The following is a 26,132-nucleotide window of genomic DNA, read 5'->3' as shown; positions in this document are numbered from 1 at the left end:
TAGCCATCTATCAGATATACAATTGGTAAAGAATTTTTCCAAATTGGTTGGTTGCCATTTTGTCCTATTGTAAGTGTCTTTGCCTTACAGGGGCTTGGCAATTTTATAAGGTCCCATTTTCCATTTTTGATCTTAGAGCATAAGCCATTGGTATTCTCTTCAGGAAAATTTTCCCTGTGCCTATCCTTTTGAGAGTCTTACACACATTCTCTTAGTTTCAGTGTATCTGGTTTTATGTGGAGTTCTTTGTTCCACTTGGACTTGAGCATTGTACAGGGAGATAAGAATGTATCAATTTGCACAAATTGAACCAGCACCATTTGTTGAAAATGACTTTTTTTCCATCGGATAGTTTTAGCTCCTTTGCCGAAGATCAAGTGACCATCAGTGTGTGGGTTCATTTCTGGGTTTTCAATTCTAGTCCATTGATCTACCTGCCTGTCTCTGTACCAATGACATGCACTTTTAATCATGATTGACCTGTAATATAGCTTGAGGTCAGGGATGGGGATTCCCCAAGAAATTCTATTAATGTTGAGCATATTTCTCTCTATCCTGAGTTTTTTGCTTTTTCAAATGAATTTGCAAATTGCTCTTTCCAATCCTATGAAGAATTGAGGTGGAACCTTGATGGGAATTACATTGAATCTGTAGAATCCCTTGGGAAATTTGGCCATTTTTACTATATTATGTCTGCCAATCCATGAACATGGGAATTCTTTCCATCTTCTGATATCTTTGATTTCTTTCTTCAGATACTTGAAGTTCTTGTCATACAGATGTTTCTCTTGCTGGGTTGGAGTTACACCACGGTATTTTATATTATTTGTGGTTTTGTCAAGGGTGTCATTTCCCTGCTTTCTCAGGTTATTCATCTTTTGAGTAGAGGAAGTCTACTGATTTGTTTGAGTTAATTTTATATCCAACTACTTTGCTGAAGTTGGTTGTCAGCTGTAGGAATTATCTGGTGGAATTTTTGGGGTCACTTAATTATAATACCATATTGTCTGCATATAGTGATATTTCGACTTCTTTCCTTCCAATTTATATCCCTTTGACCTCATTTTGTTGTCTAATTGCTCTGGCTAGGACTTCAACTATTATATTTAATAGGTAGGGAGAGGATGGGCAGCCTCATTTATTACCTGAGTGTAGTGGGGTTGCTTAAAGTTTCTCTCCACTTAGTGTAATGCAGGCTACTAGTTTTCTGTGTATTGCTTTTACTATGTTCAGATATGGGCTTTGAATTATGGCTGATCAGGACATGTTTATGCCAAATCTATCAGCCAGTCACCCATTTAGTCTTTTTTCAAACTAACCAACCCTGAAAGAGGGGAGGGAAAGTTTTTAAATACCCTTATAAATAGAATTCATGGAGACAACCACATACTTTTGTGTTCTTGAATGCTTCCTCTAATTTCCTTCTCTGTTTCTGTGTGACTCTGACTCTGCATGCTGGAGTATAGCCCTGTGTCTCTCTACTTTCTGTGTTTCTCTCTCCGTTTCTGTCTCTTAAGGTGACCTTTTCCCCAAAGATCCTACAAAAATTTTTTCAACTTTTCCACAAAATTTTCCAAGATCTACCTAATGTCTGGCTCTGTGTTTTGCACTTCTTACCATCAGTTTTTAAGTGAAGATTCTCTGATGACAATTGGGTTAGCACCAGTCTCCGAGTGTATCAGAATATTATTAGAAATCATTTCATTGGATTTATTCTATCCTGTCTCTGTGTTCACCCGTGTCTCGGGGATGTCCTACCTCTGGTTCTTGGTTCTCCAGGCTTTGAGGGGAGTGCCTCTCTCATGGCCTGGGTCTCACATGTGTCAAGGCATTGGATAGACACTTTCATAACTCTGTGCTACCTTCACTACAGCACATCTTGTAGACTGTACAAAATGTAGGTGAAAATTTTTGTGGCTGGGCTGATATCCTAATCTGTCCACTGGAAGACATTCTGGTTATAGGAGAAGGCTCAATATACTACTAGGAAACTAAGCTGGTGTCACCCCTCATAGTTTCCTAGTAGTTTCCATTGCACTAGGGTTCCAGGTTTCCAGCTTGTCCCAGAGATACCCACTAATTCTAATTTTTTTCTCCCAGTACTCTCTCCAGTTATCCTCCCAATCTGGTTTATCCTTTTCCCATCCCTACCCTCCATTTAGACCACTTCCTTAACTACACCCACCACAATACAGCCAAGAAAGATGTCTTTTCTATCTCCCCATCACAGAGAGGCCTGCATCTAGAGCCCTCTTTGTTACATAGTTTCCTGGGTCTGTGGACTGTAGCATACTTGTTCTTTATTTTAAAAGTAATTTCATCATTTAAGTAAGTTTATATTATATCTGTCTTCTTGTTCCATTTATATGCCTGGATGGAACAAGATGTTGATTTTAAAAGTTTTGGAATATTTTAGCATGGGAATGTAAAATATTTTCTTTATCCATTCTTCAATTGAAGGACTTTAGGACGCTTCTAGCTATTAGCAATAAAGTTTGTATGAACATAGTTTATCAAATGACGACTCATATGCATGCTATTGCAATACCAATGTGTTAAGTTCTGAAGTTTGTTGTACACGTTGGCACTTCCATCAGCAATGGATAATGTTCTCCTTGCTCTACATCCCTGTTAGCATAAGCTATCACTTTTGTTAGGTTTTAGCAATTCTGACAGGTAAGATGGAATGACAAATTCATTTCATTTGTATTTTGCTGATGACTAAGGATGTCGAACTTTTCCCAAGTGCATTTTTTTAAGTGAAAGAATTCTGTTGAGAATTCTGTTTGATCTGTATTGTTAGTCCATGTCCCCCCAGCCTTTGAACATCTCCAGTGGAGAGGCAAAGCATGGAGAGTTTGACTGAGCTTACACATATTCCTAGCTTTGAGATGATGAATGGTCCAGCAGTTGGAAAGTACAGTCTGAGATGTAAAAATAACAAAGTTTTAATTTCTTGTCTTACTGGAAGTTGTTACCACCTGAAACTTCAAGTTTTCAAGAAAGAACCCTAAACAGTAACCAAACTACAAAACATTTGAATTTCAATGATATTCAGTCTGTTGATATGCATGTACTAATGTGACACAAATAGTGTGGGAGTAACCAACAGATATCAGACTTGACTTAAGATTCACTCCCTGAGATGGACCTCATACCTGACACTGCTTGGCTGACCAGGAACCTGAGACCAGATATTTCATCAACCTAGGGTAAATCTTAATATGACTGTTCTAGAAAAGAAATATTAGAAAATGATTCCCAAAGATCTGTTATACTCACAGACCAGTGCCTTGTTTTACCAAATTTAGAGAAGCTTCCTCCTCAATCAGATCACAAGACATACTGAGGCCCATAAGCAGACATTATGTAGAGTAAGACACCTTGGAGCACACAGTTCTAAATTGGAGAAGTGGCCTCATGTACCCATTCTTAAACCAGGATTATCTCCAATTGATAACACCTTGCAATTTAGTTTAGTTTTTTTCTAAGGGAGTCTCTAAAGAAACAAACTCCTTTTAGGTACAGTCCTCATGTTCATCAGCAAATATCCAACAAAAAAATGAATCCATTTACAAATATGAAGGAGGTTTCTGGTCTCATAATGTCCTATCACAACTTTTTGTAATTTACTTTTAATATTTTATTATTATTTAAATATTGAATTATTCAATTTTTATTCTGCCTGTTTTTCTTTTTTAATTTGGCTTCTTGCCTTAGCACAGTAACTTTGAACCTTGCCCATGCTGTATCATGAATTAGCACATAGTACAATTAATATGCTCATCTATAGCAGACCATTTGTGCAGTTTGGATTTCTGATTTTCATTCTTTGGGGTATTTATACATCTTTAGATGAGCAAAGTCATGTTAGTTGTATTTATATTTTTGAAGAACTGGCAAAGTATTACTGAAAGTAGGTAATGCCTTCCACATGCCCCCTAGAAATGTGCCAGGATTTTATGATTGCCCATCCTCCCCAACACTTGGAATATCTGCATGTAAAAATGTATCCACTTCAATTAGAATTGAATTGTTAACACTGACTAAAGTATTACCACTTCTCAAGTTTAGTTTGAAGTTTACTGAAAGGTAATGTTGAACATTATTACATGCAACTTATTAGTGATGTCTATACATTATTTACAAAAATGGCTATTTAAAAGTTTTACCTTTTATAGTATCAGCCTGTCATACAATCATTTTAAATGATTATGTTTAACTTTTTAATTTTTTAGACAACTTTGAATAAACTTAAAATAATTTGTCAAGAATATCCACAGTTTTCAGATATTTTCTTTCATAATTAGACTGCATTTTGGACAATGTAAAACAAATTAATAATTTATTAAAACCAATAATTAAAATAAACACAACATTGAAAACATCAGAAATAATAAAATACTATTACTCGGGGGAGCTTTAGTCTGGCTGTGGGGTTGGAACTGCTGTTGGATTTAAATCAGCAGCTGATCATGAGGGGCAAGTATAGGAGAGACTCCAGTTGATGATCACAGGTGACAGGGCTATACTCTAAATAGGAAGGCCCACTGTAGCAAGCAGGAGATGACAGACAGATACCTTGTATCTACAGACACAGGGAGACACAGTTTCCACAGCTGCTATCAGCTGTGCTGGCTGAACTGCTGCTGCCACATACGGCTGCAACTACTCATAAATCCCAGAACCTTCTGGAGGTTTCTATACCGTACAGCTCTGGTGCACAAGTTGGTTCTGGCTACAGAGTGGCTCTTTTCTTTGCTGATTTACACCCATAAAATCTCTGGATCTGAGGAAATATGTGTCCCCAAATCTGAGTCGTCCTCATCTTTGACCTGGGAATCCTTGGCATGTTCTTCCTCCAACTGTGTCAGGAGCTTCTTGACACGAACACTAAGATCACAGTGGGGCATGTACACACTCAAGTAGGCCTTCAGGTATTTCAGAGGCAACAGGTCTGATAGGTCACAAAAGTCCTCAGGGTTCTTGTCCATCCATGTTTCCAGGAAGCTACAGAGGGTGTTCTTTACTTGTTCATCCTCCTCAGAATCAGCTGTGAAGTGTGAATACCTAGAGAAGACCAGACAGAATGTTACCTGTAAAGTCCCAGGCCCCTCTCCTAAAAGGAGCAATTCTGTTTGCTCTCAGAATTATTAGTTAATGTGGATCCAATAGGTGCTTTCAATGTATCTGTGCAAAGTTTGTACACACAGATCCCTATGCAGACATATCCTTGTTACATGTATTATTGGAATATCCTTTATGGATCTCCACATGGTCATGTCTCTACTACATACTCCAATATGTGTAGAACCTACTTTATATAGAGAGAAGTGCATTCACCAAGGGCTCAGAAACACTGACTGAGGGATTAAGTGCGTTTTCAAGCTAGAAGAGTTGGCTGTATTCATTTTTCTGTTCTCAACTCTAGACATCCCAATCACATGGGCCATGCATCGGAGAAGAAATTTTTTAATGCATGCTACTGTATCCTGACAATTCTGGAGAAAATGAAAAGCCTGAGACAGAGCCAGATCCAGGCATTGAGATGGAGAAGAAGCAGAGAGAGATAGGGGTAGAGACAGAAGGAAAAAAGGAGAGGAAGAGAGAGACAGAGAGACAGAGACAGAGAGAGAAAGACAGAGAGAGAAATTCCCAGAACTGACAGGAGGATTTGAGAACTATGGGCATGGAGAAGAGCCTCACCTCAGGAATAGCAGATCCAATACCTGTAGGGTGGTGGCACATCTTCGGTATGTGGACAGAAATGCAGGGACAAAGCTGGGGTCCCCTTTCTGCAGAGAAGGCACCAAGTTGTTCACCAGCTTAACCACAGTCCCTGAACTAATGTCTGAGTGTCTACAGGGCTTTCTCATGTCCTGTGTGTCAGAAGAGTTCTTACCCTGAGGAAAGATCGAAGTCAAAGTTTCAAAGATCTGCAACAGTCTTATTGGTTCTCCTCATTCCAAGGTTCCTTGAATTATTTCTATGCCAAAAACCCAGAGACAACAGAGTGGTTACCTGTTCAATGAGGTCCTGTCCTTGGCTGGCTTTGGTCAAATTTTTTCCCCTTTGAGAAAATGGCCACAGGCGTTGAAGGCAAGAGCGAACCCTGTGCCTCCAGACACCTTCATGGGCTTCCCTGTTGTCTTTCTTGAGGCCTGAACCTCGAGTAGTCCGAAGATGGAAAGAGAACATCCTGCCCTCTCTACAGTCTCTGACCAGAGAGCCTATAGTCCTTGCTGTAACCAGTGGGTTGCCTGGTTACCAAGGTTTTCTATTGTTAGGTCATGGCCATGAGGGTGATTCTATAACTGTCACTTCTTTAACGGCACTTTATTAAAGGGCTCCTAGTTTCTTTCCCACTTCCCAGGTTCGCAAGTCTACACAGGTATACATGTGTTTTCTACTCTACTGCTCCCAGAGATACCTGTATATAAACAGCATCTCAGCTTTGCAACCAGATTCCCTCCTTTGGAACCGCATCTGTAACCCCCATCAAAGCTCTGGCCTACCTAGCCCAATGTACCATCAACCCTAGGCATGATTTCTTGCTTTTACATGACTTGTATGTGTTCTGTGTGGAATGAGATCACATTCATGCCTGTGACAGCCAGCAGCCCCACAATGTCAGTGTGCCTGCATAGGGATTGTCTCTCAGAGTCAGTTTCCAACACCATGATCATTTTAGGGCTTAAGCACAGAGGTTTGCAGCTTGCTGTAAACAGCTGGCTCACCCACTGTCGCCACCTTATGAGATGAAAGCAACCCCCTAGCAATCTTTCAGGAGGGGTTCATCCTCTGTTGTGTCTTATGAATTCCAGCTTGAATCCTTGTCCTGACTGTACAATGATGGCCTGTGACTTGTCACCTACAGGAAAACTTTCTGCTCCCTTAATAACATGTTTTCATGGTGTTTGTCACAGCAACCAAGCGAAATGGGAACATGACTCTATTTCTGCCCCCGCCCTATGTAATGTGGCTACCAACCTGTTCCCTAGTTCCTCAGCTTCCTCACTCACTGGTATTCCATCTCTTCCTCTAGAACTGTCTTTTCTTTCTCTGCTGCTCCCAGTGGTGTGTGCAAATCATTCCCCGTTCTTCCCCTGAGCAGCTCTGTCCTTCATACAGAGTGTGTGAGTCAGTGTTTAGCTCCAGTAACCAGGGGAGTCTGTGTCATGTGCATGTGCTCAGAATTCCATGGAACTCCAGACTGGTCACCAGTTTTATTGTTAATTACTATCTTGTTCACTTGTCAAAATGAATTGCAGTTGTGTTTCTTCCCCCTTTATCTTCTGTGTGACATATTCTCATTTTCTTTTTTCTCATTCCCCTAATTTTGCTGTATCTCCTGCATGTTCACGTGCATATGCATATTAGTTCCTATCAGTACATTCAAAGGCATGTATATGAGATCACTCTTACGTACATTATATGCACTTGTACATGTGTGTCTTGGTGTAAGTACATGTGCATGTTTCAAGTGCATGGCAAAACTTACATGTGTATGAGCATGCATGCATGCTTACATCCATGACTGCATGCCTTCATGGTTTTCTGACCATGTATATTTGTGTGTGTGTTTGTGTGTGTGTGTGTGGGGTGGGGGAGTATGTGTGTGTGTGTGTGTGTGCACGTGTGTGTGTGTGTGTGTGTGTGTGTGTGTGTGTGTGTGTGTGTGTGTGTTAGTAGACTGTAACATCCTTTCACTGGTTACGGTAAAAGCCAGAATTCCTTTTTTTTTTTTTTGGGGTCTTTTTTTCGGAGCTGGGGACAGAACCCAGGGCCTTGCGCTTCCTAGGCAAGCGCTCTACCACTGAGCTAAATCCCCAACCAGAATTCCTTAAAATGACTTGGTACACTAATAATAGTGGGAACAAACTCCTTTCAATGGAACCGACTTCCATATCCAGGTCTTGAGCTGCATCTTCTGTTAAGACAAAGTAAAAGATGATAGATGAATTCTGTAGGTTTTGTTGGCTGTATGTCTACAAGTGGGTGAGTTGTATCTATTGGTAATGGGAGCAGGGACATCTAAGTTCAAAGGATACATCTTTGAAGAGGCCAATTTCATTTGATAAGTTGGAAATTATCAAGACATGAACAGCCTATGAGGAGAAGGATGATGGAACATGAAGATCATGTCCCGAGAATCTAGGAGGCTGATCATGTCCCCAAGACGAAGCCATAAAACTCCCATAGCTTCTTTATAGCAGCACAGGCATGGATCAGGTAGAGGCACCAGTGCACTAAAACTTATACATATAATTGTGACAGAAGAGCAGGGGAAGTCTAAATATTACCACCGACCAACGAGATTCAGAGTTAAAAACTTTGACTATAGGACAGAGATTCCAGTGGAGCAGCCATAGAGTTAACAAAATTGTGAACTTCTAAGATGGCTGGCTTCTTTTCATTGGCTTGACCTGCATAAAACTTGGTAGTTTAACACAAAGGACTGGCAAAGCTTTTCTCTATCAGTAACTGCTCAACATCCCCAACTTCCTGCTGCTCTTGTGCCTGAAAAAGCTCAATTCTTGATTAAGACCTGTTTATGTGAATGCTATACACCAATCACCCATTTTGTCATTTTTCAAGCTGAGCAATCATAAAAGAGGGGAGGAAACTTCTGAAAGAGTCAAATATCAGAAGTGCAAAAAACATTAGACTTTTGTGTTCTTGAATGCCTCCTCTACTCTCATCTCTCTGTGTGTATCTCTGTGTGTCTGTCTCCCACTCTCTGTCTCTCTGTCTTGGTCTCTATCTCTAGAAATCTCTGTCTCTCTCTGTCTGTCTCTTTCTCTCTGTCTCTTTCTGTCTCTCTGTCTCTCTGTCTCTCCCTTTCCCTTTCCCTCCCCCTCCCCTTCTCCTTCCCCCTTCCCTCTCCAGAGAGAGAGAGAGAGAGAGAGAGAGAGAGAGAGAGAGAATGTATTTCCTCATGATAATACAAGCTTTTCTTTCATTCTTGATTCTATTTTGTGTTCTGTGATGATATATATTACAATCAAGATTGTTCCAGCCTTGTAAACCTTTTCTTTCAAAATTGTATTTATTTTACATCGTGACTAATCCCCTACTTTTTTCTCCTAATCCCTCCACAGCTCCATTCTCATCTCCTCCTCCTCCACCATTCATCTGCAGAAAAGGGCAGGCCTCCCAAACATGTTAACCAGCCATGGCTTTTCCCTTTAAGACTTGGCACCTCCACTTGTATTAATGGAAGAGGAGGCAACAATGTTAGGGGAGAACATCTCATGCACAGTCAACAGAGTCAGAGTCAGCCCCCACTCCCACTGTTAATAGTTCCACAAGAAGTTGAATCTTCACAACTGCTACACAGGTTCTGATGGCCTAGGTCAGTCCCATGTAGGCTACGTGGTCCCCATGTAGGCTTCTTGGTTGGCTGGCAGTTCAGTCCTTGTATCCTATGGGATCAGGTCGGCTAAATGCTTTTTGTTTTTTGAGGTCTTCTTCAACCCTGTAGCTCCTACAATTCTTCCACCTCTTCATAAAATTTCGCCAACTCTACCTAATTTCTGGCTGTGTGTCTTTGCATTTGTTTCCATCATTTTTTAAGTGAAGCCTCTCTAATGACAATTGGGGTAGGACTAATCTCTGAGTATAGCAGAATATTATTAGAAATCATTTCATTGGCATTTTTCTATTCATTTTTCTATCCTGTCTCTGTGCCCATCTGTTCCTCTGGTATTTCCAGCCTGTGGTTCTTGGTACTCTAGGCTTTGCAAGGGCTGGACACACTCATAGCATGGGTCTCAAATGTGTCAAGGCATTGGATAGACACTTTCACAGTTTCTGTGTCACCTTTACTACAACACATCTTGTAGGCTGAACAAAATATAGGTGAAATGTTTTGCATCAGGGCTGATTTTCTAATCTGTCCACTGGAAGTCTTTATGGTTACAGAGGACTCAATATCCCAAACTACTAGGAATCTAAGCTGGGGTCACCCTCATAGATCTTATCCCAGAGACTACCCACCCCAATTCTATCTTATTCTCCCAGGACTCTCGTCCATTGTCTTCCCCATCTGATTCCTCCTTTTCCCATCCCCACCCTTCCTTTAGACCACTCCCCTAACTGTACCCTACCCCAATACACCCAATGTGTCTATTCTATTTCCACTTCACAGTGAGAAGCATGTGTCTGCATCTTGGGCACTCCTTGTTACTTAGCTTCTCTGGGATTGTGGATTGTAACATGGTTATTCTTTTCTTTAAAAGTCATTTCCCTCTTTTCTTGGAGTGGTGGTGGCTGTGCAGCAGCGCCCTTACTCTGAACTGTGGGCAGAGAAATCAGGGTTAGGACTGGGGGATAGAGACTTTGATGTGTTCAAATATAAGTCAAGGGTGGAAAATGAATGCAATAAAACCGGTAAGTTGGAGAAGCAGAATTATACTTCAAGGAAGCACCATCAACATCACCACCACCACCAGAAGCAGCAGGAGCAGCAGCAGGAGCAGCAGCAGCAGCAGCAGCCACCTCCACTAAAACCTGCAAATGGACAGCATTCCAGCAGCCAGAATGAAGGCTTGACTATTGACTTGAAGAATTTTAGGAGAGAGAAGATCTTTACCCAATGTAGCCATCTCTTTGTGGGCAATCTTCCTCCTGACATTACTGAGGAAGAAATGAGGAAACTTTTTGAGAAACATGGAAAAGCAGGAGAAGTTTTCACTCATGAGGAAAAAGGCTTTTACTTTATTCTCTTGGAATCAGGAACCCTAATGGAAATTGCCAAAGTGGAGCTGGACAATACTCCACTCTGTGCAAAGCAACTGCAAGCGCTCTTTCCTTGTCATAGTGCAATCCTTACAGTCCACAGCCTTCCTCAGTATATGTCCAGTGAACCGCTCGAAGAAGCTTTCTCTGGGTTTGGCCAGGTGGAGAGGGCTGTAGTCATTGTAAATGACTGAAGAAGGCCCTGAGGGAAAGGCATTTTGAGTTCTCATTGAAGCCAGCTACTCAGAAAGCTCTGGGCAGATGCAGTGAAGGCTCATTCTTGCTAACCACATTTCCTCAGCCTGTCACTGTAGAGCCTATGGACTGGTTAGATAATGAAGAGAGACTTCCAGAGAAGCTGATTATAAATAAGACGCAATTTCACAAGGAGAGAGAACAGTCCCCCAGATTCGCACAGCCTGGGTCCTGTGAGTATGAGTATGGTATGCACTGGAAGGCACTCACTGAGATGGAGAAGCAACAGCAGGAGCAAGTGGACCGGAAGATCAAGGAGGCTTGTGAGAGGCTGCAGATGGAGATGGAGGCAACACACTATGGACACCAGGTTACGCTAATGAGGAAGGAGTTGATGAGACATCAATAAGAGCTTTGAAAAATGGAGGAGCTGCATAACCAAGAGGTTCAGAAATGAAAGCAGTTAGAACTGAGGCAGGAAGAGGAATGAGATGCAGAAACAGGAAGAAATGATGTGACAGGAGCAGGAAGGATACAAGGGAACCTTCCTGATTCGAGAGAACAGAGATAAGGATGGGCCCAATGGCTATGGGAGGTGCTATGGGTGTAAACAAGAGAGGCTCCATGCCCCCTACTCCTGTGCCACCTGGCACTCCAGTGCCTCCAGAACCTGCCACTATGATGCCAGAGGAAGGAACCCTTGGATTGACACCACCAACAACTGAATGATTTGGCCAAGCTGCAAAAATGGAAGGAATTGTAGCAGTTGGTGGAACTCCTGCTACATTCAGCTGTCCAGCTCTACGAGTTGAATTTGCTCCAAATAAATGCTGCCGATATTAGATAAAGTTGAATTGTCTAGTTTCCTGCAGCGCTTAAAAGAGGTGCCCTTTTTTGGACTAGCTAGAATTCTACCCTGGAAAAGTGTTAGGGGTTCGTCCCAATAGATAGGTCTTCCCTGCTTATATTATTCTAGGGAGTATCCTTGAAGGCAAGGGGCAAGGGAGGTGTGGTGTTGCGTTATCAAGTGTGTCTGGTGCATTCCTGAAGTATATTGAGGGTTGAGGCCCTGAAGAACTATTGAATATGGACTCAGAACTCCACTAATCTTGATCATTCTCTCTCTCTCTCTCTCTCTCTCTCTCTCTCTCTCTCTCTCTCTCTCTCTCTCTCTCTCTCTCTCTCTACACACACACACACACACACACGCCAACACACACGTTAAATTTTCATCTTTATTCCCCTCAACCCCAGAGACACTGCCTTACCTACCATAAAACCTAAACGTCCTCTGATGACCCAATGACCCAGCCCAAATCCTCCATGCTCCCAGGGGAGAATTCAGACAAATGTCCACAGAGGTTACAGCATACATATGGATCTGTTGTATCTCAATATGACCCCTTCATGTGCTAAGGAAGACATTTTCTCCTGAGAGTTTGAGTTTAGTATATCTTAAAAAAATTTGTGTGAACTTCCCTTCATCTTCTTGGGTAAGGACTACACTTTTGTGTCTCTGCTGTTGTTGTTCACAGCTTTTCTTGATAGGCCTAGCAACCCTGGGACAGAGTTGCTGTGTGTTGAAAGTCTGACAGTAGCTCTTAGTCTGGCCTATATTAGGTACTTACGCTGTGCATTTTTATTGGTGTACAATGGTTTGTTCCTGATACCTTCAATTTGAAGTTTTTTCTGAGAACTGGAGCAGTAATGCAGCATCACCTTATTAAAATACATTTAAATCCTTAAAAAAGTAATTTCTACTTATATGTGAGTTCATATCCTGTTTGTCTTCTTGTTCCACCATTTGCCTGAATAGAACAAGGCGTTGATTTTAACAGCTGTATAATACTCCACTGTGCAAATGTAAAACACTTTCTTTATCCTTTCTTCTGTTGAAGGTCACTAGCTTGTTTCCATGACCAGGAAGTTTTGTATGGTTATAGTTTATCAAGTGACCTTATAACATGTTTGTCCTTAGGAGAAACCAACATGTCTCTTTCAAAGTGGCTGTACAAGTTGGCACTTCCAACAGAAATGGAAGTGTTCCCCTTCTTCTGCATCCTTGCTAACATGACATCACTTGTGATTTTACTGTAGCCAATCAGAAAGGAAAGATGGAATCTCAGAGTCGTTTTATTTGCATTTCCCTGATGAGCTGGGGATGGTGAACATTTCTCTTAGTGCATTTCTTTAAGGGAAACTATTCTGTTGAGAATTCTGTTTAGATATGCATTTTTGGTCCATGTCCCCCAGCCTTTGGGCATGTCCACTGGATGAGGCAAAACATGGAGAGTTGACTGTGCTCATCACAGTAGCTCACACTGAGACAGCGGATGCTCCAGGAGTGGAAAGTGCAGTCTGAGATGGGAGAAAGCCAAAGGTGAGAGTCCTTGGCTTTCAGGTATTGTCTGCCCTAGAAAGTCGGCATGTTTCCAAGAAAAACATAAATGCTAACCATACTACAGAACCTTTGACTTACAACAGTGTCGGGTCTGTGAGATGTGCATGGACTACTGTGACACAAATGTTGTGGGAGTAACCGACAGATATCTGACTCGATTTAATACTCACTCCCTGAGATGGACCCTATAACTCACACTTCCTTGCTGACCAAGAACCTAAGATTAGATAGTTCAGACACCTGGGCAAAACCTAAATAGGACTGTTCTACCAATGAAAGAGTTAAAAACAAGACTCCTAATGATCTATGATACGCATACATGAGTGCCTTGCTCAATCATTGTCAGAGAAGCTTCTCCTGAAGCAGATCACAGGATATCCTGAGACCCATAGCCAGACCTTATGCAGAGGTAGACACCTTGGAACACTCAGTCCTAAATTGGAGAAGTTGCCTCATGCACCCATCCTTAACCCAGGATTATCTCCACTTGATACCCACTTGCATTTGAAAATTTAGTTTTCTCTAAGACATTCTCTAGGGAAAACACTTCATTTTAGCGCAGTCCTCATTTTCAGTACACAAGGCCAGTAGAAAATGAACCCATTTCCATCTGTGAAGAAGTCTCCTGGTCTCATAATGTCCTATCAGGACTTTTTTTTTAATTTACTTTTTATATTTCATTATTATTTATATAATGAATTTTTCTTTTACTATACACACTTTGTGTATACATTATGTTTTAATAGAAATCCTGTGCATCTTTGTTTTTTATGCCTATTCATAGCTGTGGACAAAGGGTTTCTCAGGTCCTCTCCCTGGCTGAAATGCTGATGGCAGTTGCTGTCTTCTGGGGAGGGACAATCATTTTGGATATGACCAGTGGTAGACTGATTATAATTGTGTACTATGTCAGTGGCAGCATAACTATTCCTACAGAACACATACTTATTGGATGCAGAGTGTAAAGAAAATAGTAATAATAATCATCAATTAGTATCATAAATATATATATATATATATAAATGAATAAACAAACAAACCAAACAACCAGAAAGGAGACTGTTTGGGAAGTCTGGATGAGTAGATGGGAGGTGATGAGGGGTGGATAGAATCAACAGCCTTTGTATACTTGTAGAGATTTTTTTTTCATTTGAAAAGCACATTTCTACCTGTTAAAAACCTTCTTCTACCCAAACTACTAGAGGCAAACTTTTAGATTTCTGTTTTCATAGATCTATTCCTTAAGAAAATTTTTGCCTAATTCTAGACTTTTATTTGGCTTCGTGGCTAACCGAGTGACTTCGAAAATTGTCCATGTAATCTAGAATTAGCACATATTACAATTAGTCTGTTTATCAACTGCAGACCATTTTGACTGTTTGGATTTCTGTTATTTGTATTGGGGAGATTTATACATCATTAGAGAAGCAAAGTCATAATAGTGGTATTTATATTTTTGAAGAATTGACAAAGTATATCAGAAATTAGGTAACACATTCTGCCTGTGCCCTAGAAATATGCCATGATTCTATCATATCACATCATGGCCAACACTTGGGATTTATGTGTGTTAAAGTATAGCCAATTAAGTGTGAACTGAATTATTATCACAGGACTGAAGTTTACTGAATGATAATTTTGAGCATTAGGGCATATGCTTTATTAGTCATGCATATACCTTTTTTAGAAAAATGACTATTTAAATCTTTTACCTGTTGTAATTTAAGCACAGTATTTAATTATTTTAAATGCTTATGTTTATCTTTTTAATTATTTCTGCTCAAAAGAGAACTTTGAAAAAAACTGAAAACAAACACTAACAGTTTATTAAAACCAATACTTAAGTCAGAAAAGGTAAGAAGGCTATTTCTTAGGAGGGGAAGGCTGGCTGTGGGGTTGGAACTGCTACTGGGTTGAAATCAGCAGATGATTATGAGGGACAGAAACAGCAGCACAGGTATAGGACAGACTCAAATTGATGACCACAGGTGACAGGGCCATTCTCTCAATAGGTAGGCCCAGTGTAGCAAGCAGGAGATGACTGAAAAATCACTGTATCTACTAACATGCTGAAACACAGGTTCCACAGCTGCTCACAGGTGTGCTGGCTAAACGGCTGCTGCCACATCTGGCTGCAGGTATGCATGGGCCACAAAATCTTCTGGAGGTTTTTGTACTCTCCAGATCTGGTGCACAAGTTGGATCTGGCTCCAGAGTGACTCAGTTCCCTGCGCATTTATACCCATTCAATCTGTGGTACTGAGGATGTGTGTCTCCCCAGATCTGAGTCTTCCTCATCTTTGGCCTGGGAATCCTTGGCATGTTCTTCCTCCAACTGTGTCAGCAGCCTCTTGACATGGACACTAAGATCACAGTGGGGCATGTACACACTCAAGTAGGACTTTATATATTTCAGAGTGCACACATCTAATGGGTCACAAAAGTCCTCAGGGCTCTTGTTCATCCATGTTTCCAGGAATCTACAGACTGTGTTCTTTACTTGTTCATCTTCTTCAGAATAAAGGCCGAAGTTTGCATACCTAGAGAAGACAAGACAGAACGTCACCTGTAAATTCCTAGGACACCTACCTAATACTGGCATTTCTGGCTGCTCAAAGAATTATGAGTTCACCTGTACACAGTGGGTGCATTCAATATATCTTTGCGAAAGTTGAACACATGTATCTCTATTCAGACATCTCAGTGGTCACATGGTCACCTGTATTACACTAACTATATCTCAACTTTGGATACATCATTATAGGATATTCCAATATTTCCTGAACCTTCATTACATATGGGAGAATTACAATCACCAAGTCCTCAGAAATATTGAGAGCAGAATAAAGTATTTTTTCAAGGTAGAGGGGATATGTACATCTATTTTAGGGTGAGTCTTAAGCTTTGACAGCCCACTTCCTTGGATCAAGGCTGGGAGAAGAAATTTCTTACTTCATGCTGCTGGATCCTGACAATTATCTATAATTGTCTATATTCAATAAGCAGTTGAAGAGATTGGAGAGAGAGAGAGAGAGGGAGAGAGAGAGAGAGAGAGGGAGAGAGAGAGAGACAGACACATACATACATAGAGAGACAGAGACAGAAAGAGAAAGACAGAGAGAGACAGAGACAGAGAGACAGACACACACATACAGAGAGAGAGACAGAGACAAAGACAGAGAGACAGACAGACGAACAGAGACAGACAGAGACAGGGACAGAGAGACAGACACACATAAACAGAGAGAGCTAGAGATAGAGACAGAGACAGACAGAAACAGAAAGAGAAAGACAGAGAGAGACAGACACACACATACACAGAGACAGAGAGACAGAGACAGACAGAGACAGAGACAGAGAGAGACAGAGACAGAGAGACAGACATACACATGCACACACACACACACACACACACACACACACACACACACACAGAGACAGAGACAGAGACAGAGACCCAGAATCATCAAGATGATCTGTCAACTATGGCCTTAGAAATTTGCACTCACCTCAGGAACAGCAAGTCAAGTACCTGTAGGGGTGTCAAATCTTCTGTATATGAACAGAAAGGCAGAGTCAAAGGTGTCACCTTACGGCAGAGAAGGCACCAGGTTGTTCACCAGCTTAACCACAGTCTCTGCACTGATGTGTGAGTGTCTACAGGTCTCCCTCAGGTCCTGTGTGGCAGAAGCATTCTCACCCTGAGGAAAGATCAAGGTCACGGTTTCAAAAGGACACGTCTGCAACATTCTGATTGCTTCTCCTTATCAATTATTACTCTGCTAAACAGAGAGGAAAACCAGAGTGGTTACCTGGTCTGTGTGGTTCTAGCCTTGGTTGGCCTTGGTCAAGGTTTTTTCCTTTCAGGAAAATGGCCACAGGTTTTGAAGGCAAGAGTGAACCCTGGTCCTCCAGAAACCATTATAGCCTTCCCTGTTGTCTTTCTTGTAGCCTCGAGTAGTTCGAAGACAGCAAGAGAACAGCTTGCCCTCTCTACTGTTTCTGACAAGTGAGCCTACAGTTCTTGCTCTAAGCACTCTTTTACCTGATTTCCAAGGTTCTACAATGTTAGGTCATTTTCAACAGGGTGATTCCATTACTGTCCCTTCTTCAACAGGACTTTCCTTAAAGGCTCCCATGTCCCCTCCCATTTCCTAGGTGCACCAATTGACACAAGTATACATCTGTTTCCCACTCCACTGTTCTGAGAGATATCTCCATATAGACAGCACCTCAGTTTTGCAAGCTGAGTCCCTACTGTTAAACTGCATCTGTAACCATAATCACAAATTCAGCCCTAATTATCCCAATCCCTTTATGTGACCTTGCATGTTTTTTTCTGTGTGTAATGAGAGCATATGCATACCTGGGATAGCAAGCAGTCCCACCATGTCAGTGTTCTTGCATAGGACTTGTCTTATCCAGAGTTAGTTTTCACCTGCACAGTCATCTTAGGACTTAATACCAGAGCCTTGCTGCTCTCTTTAAACAGTTAACTTGGCCATATTCACCAGCATATACAATAGAAGCTGGAACCCTAGGTGTCTTTCAGAGGGGTTCATCTCCATTGCTGCTTATTTCAATTCCTGCTTGTGTCCTTGTCCTGAGTCTCTCCAGTGATGGACTGTAAATTGTCACCTGCAAGAAAACTTTCTCTTCTCTTAGTAGCATTTAGTTCTGGTGCTATCTACAGCAACTTAATGGAAATCAAACACTACTCTATCCCTTGTCCTCATCCCACGTTATTTGGCAGCCAATCTCTTCTGTTGTTCTCATCTCCCTCACTCTCTTGTATCCCACCTCTTCCTCTATACTTTGTTTTCTTTTTCTGTTGTTCCCAGTAGTGTTTGCTCTAAAGCCATTCACTGTTCATCCCCTAGCCACCTCTCTCCTTCTCACAGAGTGTCTGGGTCAATCTTTATCAAGCCAAGTATCTGAAGCATCCAAGTCATGTGCATGTGTTGGGACTTCTGTGTTACTCCAGAGTGGGGTTCAGTTTCATAGTTAATGAATATCTTGTCTCCTGTCAAATTGAAGAGCAGATGTGTTGTTCATCTTTCTTTACTCTTCTTTGCTATGTCTACATGGTTCCTTTTTTTCCATTCCCCACAAGTTTTATATGCTTGCCTGCACATTTCGATGCATGTGTTCAAATACCAGTCAGCAAGTGCCAGGGCATGCTAGTGCACACATCTTTAAATATATTAAGTGCATCTGTATGTAAATGCCTGCATACATGTATGCACATATATGGCAGAGTTTACATGTAAGTATGTATGTGTGCATGCCTTTGTGATTGCATTTGCGTGTATGTATTTGTCTGTGTATTTATAGACTAGCTTTCCTCTTACTGGTTAGTGAAAAGCCAGTTCTCTGTAAAACTGGTTAGTTATGCATGCACAATAGTAGGAAATTACTCTTCTTTCTACGAATGCTAGTTCTAAAGCAGGGTGCTGAGCTAGATCCCCTGTGACAAAAGGGAGAATAGATAAACACTGGATTCTTGCTGGCTATATGATGGCAACTAAGTGGTGCATTCAATTTATTGATAATGGGAACAGAGACATCTCAGTTCAGAGGATACATCTTAGATTAGGCCAGGTCTTCTTGATAGTTTACAAATTATCAAGACATAAACAGTCTACAAGGAGAAGGGAATTCTCACCCCCCACAACTATCTAAGAGGTTGAGCATGTCACCAAAAACTGCAGCCATAAAACTTTCATAGATGACCTATAGTGGCAGAGACAGGACTCAGGTAGAGGGTCCACCCTTCTAATCTTCATAAATTTAATTGTGATAGCAAAGGAGAAGAAGATTTAAAAAGCAACATTCACACAAAAGGATTAGGACTTAAAGAAACTCAATGATAGGAGGATAGATCATAAGAAGGACCATATAGTTAATAAAAATGGTGGACTTCAAAGATGGCTGCCTTCTTTTACACTATCTTGCAATAATATTTGGTAGTTTTAAACAGTGCCTGGTACTGATTTTCTCCATCAATAGCACCACTTTACCCCCACCCGCCGCTGCTTCTGGGCCTCAACTAGTTGAAGGACTGTTCAGGACATGTTTCTGCCAAAACTGTAAGGCAATCACCATTTTGTCTTTTTCTAAAAACTGACCCATCCTAAAATAGGAGCAGAAAACCTCTTAAAGATGCTTACAAACACCAGCCTTGTAGAAGACACTAGACTTTTATATTCCTGAACGCCTCATCTTCTCTGGAGCAGGCTGCCCTCTACTCTGTCTCTGTTCTCTCTCTCTCTAACACATTCTCTCTCTCTCTCTCTCTCTCTCTCTCTCTCTCTCTCTCTCTCTCTCTCTTCCTCCCTCCCTCCTTCCCCCATCTCTCTGTGTGCTTCCTCGTGATAATACAACCTTTCTTTTTATCATTCTGTCTTCATTGTTTTCTTTGCTGATATGTGATATAATCAAGATTTTCCTGCCTTGTAATACTTTCAAATATTTATTTTATATCCTGACCACAGTCCCCCTCCTTCTCCTCTTACTTCCTTCCCCACATCTACCCCCATCTCCTCTTCTTTCTCCTCTATTCATCTTCAGAAAAGGGCAGGCCTCCTGTGTATATCAACAAGCCATGACTTATCAACTCTCAGTCAGACTAGGCACCTCCTCTTCTATTAAGGCTAAACAAGGCAACTGAGTAAGGGGAAAGGCTCCCCAGGACAGGCAACAGAGTCAGAGACAGTTCTTCTGTTCCCACTGTTAAGAGTTCAATAAGTAGATGAAGCTACACAACTGTAATGCATGTGTGGAAGGCCTACATCAGTGCCAAACATGTGCCCAGGTTGACAGTTCAGTCCCTGTGAGCCCCTATAGTTCAGATTTGTTACTTCTGTGGGTTTTCTTGTGTTCTTGATCCCTCTACCTTCCTCCAATTCTTCCTCTACCTCTTCCACGGGATTCTCCAAGCTCTACCTAATGTTTGGCTGTGGGTCTGCCCATCTGCGTAGGTCTATGTATGGGACACAGTAGACAGGAATCCTTTACCTGGCCTTTGGATGGAGAAAGTCTTGTGGTGCTTGACCATACATAAAATGGCCAATGTATTACAGCTCTTCCTGTAAAAGCTGGAGCAAAGGCAGACTACTGGGCCTCCTCAAGTTATTGGCAGGTAGTGAGAAATGGTGGGCATCTAGGGGCCAAAGTCAGGGCCACAGAGCAAGATGTTTTTGTGGTCAAGTGTTGTCACCTATGTGGTTGGGCCTGGTTGAGGTTCAGGGAGAGAAAACTCTTCCCTGGAGTGTTATTGCTCAATAAGTCAGACACCATAAGATGATTCATTGTCGATAGGACCTCATAAACATTTGGGGGTGGGGTGGGATCTAGAGGCAGATGCTTTCTATTGGGTCCATCTGAGACCTTAGGGATGCCTCATCTGGAAGGACTTCCAATGTTGTCCCTAAGTGACTGACTATCACAATCCTCTCAATGGGATGTCATGGTCACTTGTTCTAGGACAGGAACATGATCAGGAGTAGATTTAAACACCTCATTACTCGAATTGCCAGGGTTCCTGAATCTGTTGGACAATCTCTGGTACATTTAGAAAATAGTGCACCCAGCTATTAAAAACAATGACTTCATGAAATTTGCAGGCAAATGGGTGGAACTAGAAAATAACATCCTGAGTGAGGTCACCCAGACACAAAAGAACACACAACATGTACTCACTGATAAGTGGATATTAGCCCAAAAGCTCAGAATATCCACGATACGATCCACAAACCATATGGAGCTTAACAAGAAGGAAAACCAAAGTGTGGATGTTTCAATCCTATATAGAAGGGGGAACAAAGTAATCACAGGAGGTACAGGTAGAGAGGGAACTGGGAAGGAAAGGGGAAAGGGAGAGAAAATGTGCGGTAAGATCAGATATTGAAAGGGACAGGAGAGAAGTACAGATGGTCAGGAAATCAAATAGAAATATATAGCAGTTGAAGATGTGGAGTTGGGGGTTGCCACTAACAAGTCCCAGATGCTAGGAAAATGTAAAGCTCCCAAGACCCAATGAGGATGACTGTAGCTGAAATTTGCAACAAAGGGGGAGATAAGAACCTGTAGAGACGAGCTTGTTTCAAGTTGACATAAAACTAGCTAGCATACCCAGTGATTCCTCTCCCAGGTCCCAAGAATGAAGACACCAATGTTTATATTTTTGTGCATGAACCTAGCCAGTACATCCTTTATAAAATACAACTTGACTCTAGGTGCCCTTAGTTGTAAAATTCAATCTCAAGAAAATTTGGCTCCTTTATGAACTCCAATGCTATGTTTGCGGGGCTTAAAGTGCACTGGAAAAGTGTGAGCTGTCTCCATGCAGAAGGGACTGTAAGATGTTTATTCTTTGAGCAGTCATTTCAGATACTGGTAAATTGAAGGAAGACTGAGACTAGCCTTAAAGTAATTTACAAATCAAGAAGGTGATGCTTTCTCTGCTGTTCAATAGGGACAGAGCAAGTCCTTCTGTGAGGGACAGTCATACATGGTCCTACGACAGACTCACAAACACAGACATGTTCACAGGACAACTTTCAGGAAAGTACAAATTCAGACTCACACAACATTCAGAGAACGAAGACACGGGAAGCATGACGTGGAGAATTCAAATCTGGATTCACTCTTGACTAGATGACTCCGAGGGGAAGTGCTTTAATTTCTTTCCTTAATGCAACAGTACTGTATTATTGGTAACTCATAGTTAATCGCTAATGTTTACTTATGTGTTAATGTTCTTATTTTTGATAATTTCTTACATGTATGCCATGTATTTGGATCATATTCATTAGCAAATACACTTTCTCCGACCATTCCCACTCCTGGTGGATAATTCCCTTCATCTCCTGAGCTAGACTCCCATGTCGGGGCTCTTTAGAGTCTCTGCAATGTCATATCTCTCTTGGCTTTGTCTCTCTGGAGTGAAACCCAGAAAAGCTCTCAGGCTGTTATATTATCTCCAGTGCTGTAAATTGTGTAACTGCTAGTCTGACTGTCAATTTGACTGTAGATGGAATTAACCAACACCGAAGCTGCTGAGTATACCCACAGAGGATTGGCTTTCTTTAATTAAATTATTTGAAGTGAGAAGACCAACTTTTAATGCAGATCTTTTGATATGGGAAGATGCACCTTTAATATGACCTACATCTGCTGTGGCCTATGTAAAGGACATGGAGGAAGGCATCTCTCGCTCTTTGCCTGCTCGCCCTTTCTCCTGACTCTTGATCCCTCTAGGAAGTTCATTCACTGGCATCAGAGGCTACTTCTTCAGTTTTTCCAGTTAATAACTAAAGACCAGCTAAGGCATTCAGCCTCTTGAACTGAGCAATTACTGGATTCTTGGACTTTCTAATGATAGACAACTGTTAGACATAATAGACATGATAGACATGTGTAAGAAGACAAACCCTTGGACCAACAGCGGTTGTGGTTTTTGAAACCATACTTCATTCCCATTGCTTTCCCTGTTAGCACCAGCAGTCTGCACCTATGATGCATATTTCTGTAAGACTCAAACAACACACCTTTCTCACTGGCTTCCTAGTAGAACACATGTTCCTGGGGTTAGAACACATGAAGATTGGTGTGGGTGTGGCTGCACTGCATGAGTTGCATTGTCTAACACTCTGACTCCTTGGTTAATCTTTAGAAACAATCCTATCTGCCTGGGTGTTGTCTTTTGCTCAGATGAAAGCAATTCTCAAAGGCAAAGCTTGCGCTGAACTATAGATTGAAGAGCACCTTCTGACTGAATTCAGTCTTACCCATCTGCTGAGTCATTTGTTTTCACTAATGGGTGGTAAGTAGAGGAAAAGGATTTTAAACAGGTATTTGTATGGTCAAGTGTCCCAGAAGGAGATGGGTTGGAGTTAATAATAATGGAAGGCTGTCAGGTGTATAGTTTTAACAATAGAAGCTTTGAAACAAAAGACAAGAATCTGAAGTGATACTCACAGATAGAGAGTTGGCTGATTAAATTTGCACGATATGGAGGCTAATGGGCTACCCCCTTTACCTGCTGAGTAGCCTTTGTTTGCCTAGCTTTGTGCCAGCCCCACCATCTTCTGACTGATAGATTAAGCCCTTTGGAAAATTATTAATTCACTAAAGTAGTCTCATACAACTCCAAAGCTAAAACTGTTGTCACATAGCATCTTAGAACTAAAGAAAATCTCATCCCACATTGTGGTAACCACCTGCCTGGTAGCCTCACCAATGTATTTTAAACCTACCTTGATTTGTGACCCTCTCTGTGCTGTAAAGCTGTGAAATTGCTTCTACATTGAAACACGAAATTTGAGGTAACACAGAACTTTCTTCGTGGACTGTGGTCATTGAAAATGGTTTCAGAACAAACAATCTTTATTTCATTTAGGATGTAAACTGTGATTATTTTCATCAATATTAGGTTATCTAAATAAAGTTAGGAGAGGGAGAAGGTGTTAGAAGATATAAGCAGAGTTGGGGGGGTAAATGGGGTGTGTATATGATAATACTTCCTTGTATACATGTCTGAAGTTCTCAAAGAATAAATGTGTAAGTTGAAAACATAAGATAAAATCGTTTTAGCTCTACACTATCACTTGAAAATTAGCATGTTACTAAAGAATTATGCTACAAGACTAATCTTATTAAAATTTCCCATTACTCAAAAAAAAAAAAAAAAAGAACCTGTAGAGACCATCTCCAGTAGATGGGCACAAGCCCGTTGAGGATTCATCTCAAAATTGTAAACCCAGAAGTGTTCTTGTCCAAAGGTAAGGACTTTGGCGGTGAATGGGATTGCAACTCCGTAGGAAGAACAATTTCAACTAACTGGAAAGCCCAGAGCTCCCAGAGCGTAAACCACCAACCAAAGAGAATACTTCAAGGGACTTATGCCTGCAGCCCCATATGTAGTAGAAGATGGCCTTATCTGACATCAGTGGGAGAGGAGGCCCTTGGTCCTGTAGAAGCTTGATGCCCTAGCATAGGGGGATAATAGAGCAGTGAGGGGGGAATGGGTAAGGGTGTGGAGTATCACCTTCATAGAGGCAAAGGGCAGGGAAGGGAGGGGAGATGGGATGGGGTGTTGTGGAGGGGTAACTGGGAAGGGGGATATCATTTGAAATATACATGAATAAAATGATTGACTAAAAAAATAGAAAATCTGTTTTCTCAATTATCAAGGAGACTTGGCCTCTTCAAGGATACAGCCTTTAAACTTACATGTCGCTGTTATCATTACCAATAGACTGAACTCACCAGCTAGTTTAGTTGTGCACATACAGACAGCAAGAATCCTAGAGTTTATCTTTTCACCCTTTTGTCACAGGTGATGCGGTTCAGTACTCTGATTTGCAACTAAATTCCTAAGAAAGAGGGTTTGTTCCCACTATTGTCTAAGTATCTAGTTAGTGTTTAAGGGCTCTGTTTTTCCACCTAGCCATTAAAAGGAAAGCATAGTCTGTGCATGTGCAGGCACACACACACACACACACACACACACACACACACACACACACACACACAAGACCTTCTAAGTCAACAGAATCACATTAACTCAAGGTGACTGAGGCAGCATGCACAGGGCTTTCCTGAGCCTGCACCAGATGGGGTCCTAAAGCTGAAAGGTGAAGTGGACTCACGCACATATCCTTAACCCAGGGTTATCTCTAATTGATAACCACGTGCAATTTCAAGTTGAGTTTTCTCTAAGGGAAGTCTCTGGGGAAACAAACTACTCTTGAGTGCAGTCCACATGCTTAGCAGCAGATGGTCAGCAGAAAACGAATCCATTGACATCTTTGGAAGCTCCTGGTCTCTTTTTATTCTATTCGTCCTTCATGCATATACTATGGCTTCCAGGTTAGTGTTTCTATGGGATTCCTGTGCATCTATGTTTTTTGTGAGGAAATTTTGAGGTTTCTACCCCTAGCTGAAGTGCTAGTTGCAGTTGTTGCCATCTGGAGAGCAAGAATTACTTTGATTTGAGGATATGACCAGTGGAACACTGATTTATTTACTAGTAAGTGACCACATAACCTATTCCTACATGAACCATAATAATTGGACCAGGTTTTTTTAAATAAAAATAAATAAATAAATAAATAAATAAATAAATAGATTGATCCCAGGAGGGAGTCTGGTTGGCAAGTCATTGAATGAGTAGACGTGAGGTTATGAGGTGTGGATAAAATCAAAATACTTTGTATACTTGTAGAAAATGTTTTCTTCATTTGAAAAGCACAATCTTACCTGTTAAGCAGCTTAAGTCACTGGAAGCCAACTTTCAGCTCTCTGTCTGCATAGATCTATTTATTAAAGAAATGTTTGCCTAATTCTAGAATTGTACTTGGCTTTTAGGCTTAGCAAAATAACTTTAAAACTTGCCTGTGCTGTAGTATGCACTAGCACATACTACAATCAATCTCTTAATCAATTTCAGAACATGTATGCTGTTTCGAGTCTGACTTTAATTCTTTTGGGGATGTACATTTCATTACAAGAGCAGAGTCATCATCATTCTATTTAACTTTTTGAAGAATTGGCAAATTATTTCAGACAGTAGGTAAGCCATAATTCTGTGATGCCACATTTTTTCCAACACTTGTAATTTCTGTGTTTAAGAGTATAGACAACTAGAATTAGTAAATTAAAGTAGTACCACTCCTCACCTTTAGTTATAGTTTACAGACAAATAATACTGTAGAACATTAGTTCATGTGCTTTATTGGTCATGTATATATCTTCTTTGGAGCAATGACTAGGTCTTCTACCTGTTATAATT

At 41.1% G+C, this 26,132-nt stretch overlaps 1 protein-coding gene, 1 long non-coding RNA gene and 2 pseudogenes across 4 annotated transcripts in view; 2 read left to right on the top strand and 2 right to left on the bottom strand.

Annotated features, from left to right (window-relative positions):
• The window catches only part of LOC148000389 (uncharacterized), a 319,504-nt gene that overhangs the window by 96,089 nt on the left and 197,283 nt on the right, over nt 1-26,132 (top strand). The window lies entirely within an intron of this gene.
• On the bottom strand, nt 4,329-7,159 carry 4930474N05Rikl2 (RIKEN cDNA 4930474N05 gene like 2). Its single transcript, XM_087589298.1, has 3 exons — nt 6,022-7,159; nt 5,707-5,903; nt 4,329-5,070 (listed from the first exon to the last, which is right to left on the bottom strand). Exons 1-3 carry the CDS (start codon nt 6,196-6,198, stop codon nt 4,767-4,769), a joined length of 678 nt encoding a protein of 225 aa, XP_087445424.1. The 5' UTR covers nt 6,199-7,159; the 3' UTR covers nt 4,329-4,766.
• Nucleotides 10,650-11,778, top strand: LOC148000390 (non-POU domain-containing octamer-binding protein pseudogene; annotated as a pseudogene).
• Nucleotides 15,557-17,727, bottom strand: LOC134482560 (ral guanine nucleotide dissociation stimulator-like; annotated as a pseudogene). Its single transcript, XR_015640528.1, has 4 exons — nt 17,703-17,727; nt 17,149-17,381; nt 16,846-17,037; nt 15,557-15,876 (listed from the first exon to the last, which is right to left on the bottom strand). The product of XR_015640528.1 is annotated as a ral guanine nucleotide dissociation stimulator-like (transcript).

The sequence above is a fragment of the Rattus norvegicus genome, chromosome 16 (genome assembly GCF_021556685.1).
Source record: "Rattus norvegicus strain SHRSP/BbbUtx chromosome 16, alternate assembly SHRSP_T2T, whole genome shotgun sequence".
Lineage (NCBI taxonomy): Eukaryota > Metazoa > Chordata > Mammalia > Rodentia > Muridae > Rattus > Rattus norvegicus.
This window is presented reverse-complemented; position numbering and strand designations above follow the sequence as displayed.

What these genes read in the sequence shown, in the direction of transcription:
- 4930474N05Rikl2 (XM_087589298.1), bottom strand. Translation starts at nt 6,198, where the DNA reads ATGTTCTCTTTCCATCTTCGGACTACTCGAGGTTCAGGCCTCAAGAAA. An exon ending in GACAGGACCTCATTGAACAG is followed by an intron (nt 5,904 to 6,021) that starts GTAACCACTCTG and finishes ATCTTTCCTCAG; the next exon opens with GGTAAGAACTCTTCTGACAC. An exon ending in TTGGATCTGCTATTCCTGAG is followed by an intron (nt 5,071 to 5,706) that starts GTGAGGCTCTTC and finishes GGTCTTCTCTAG; the next exon opens with GTATTCACACTTCACAGCTG.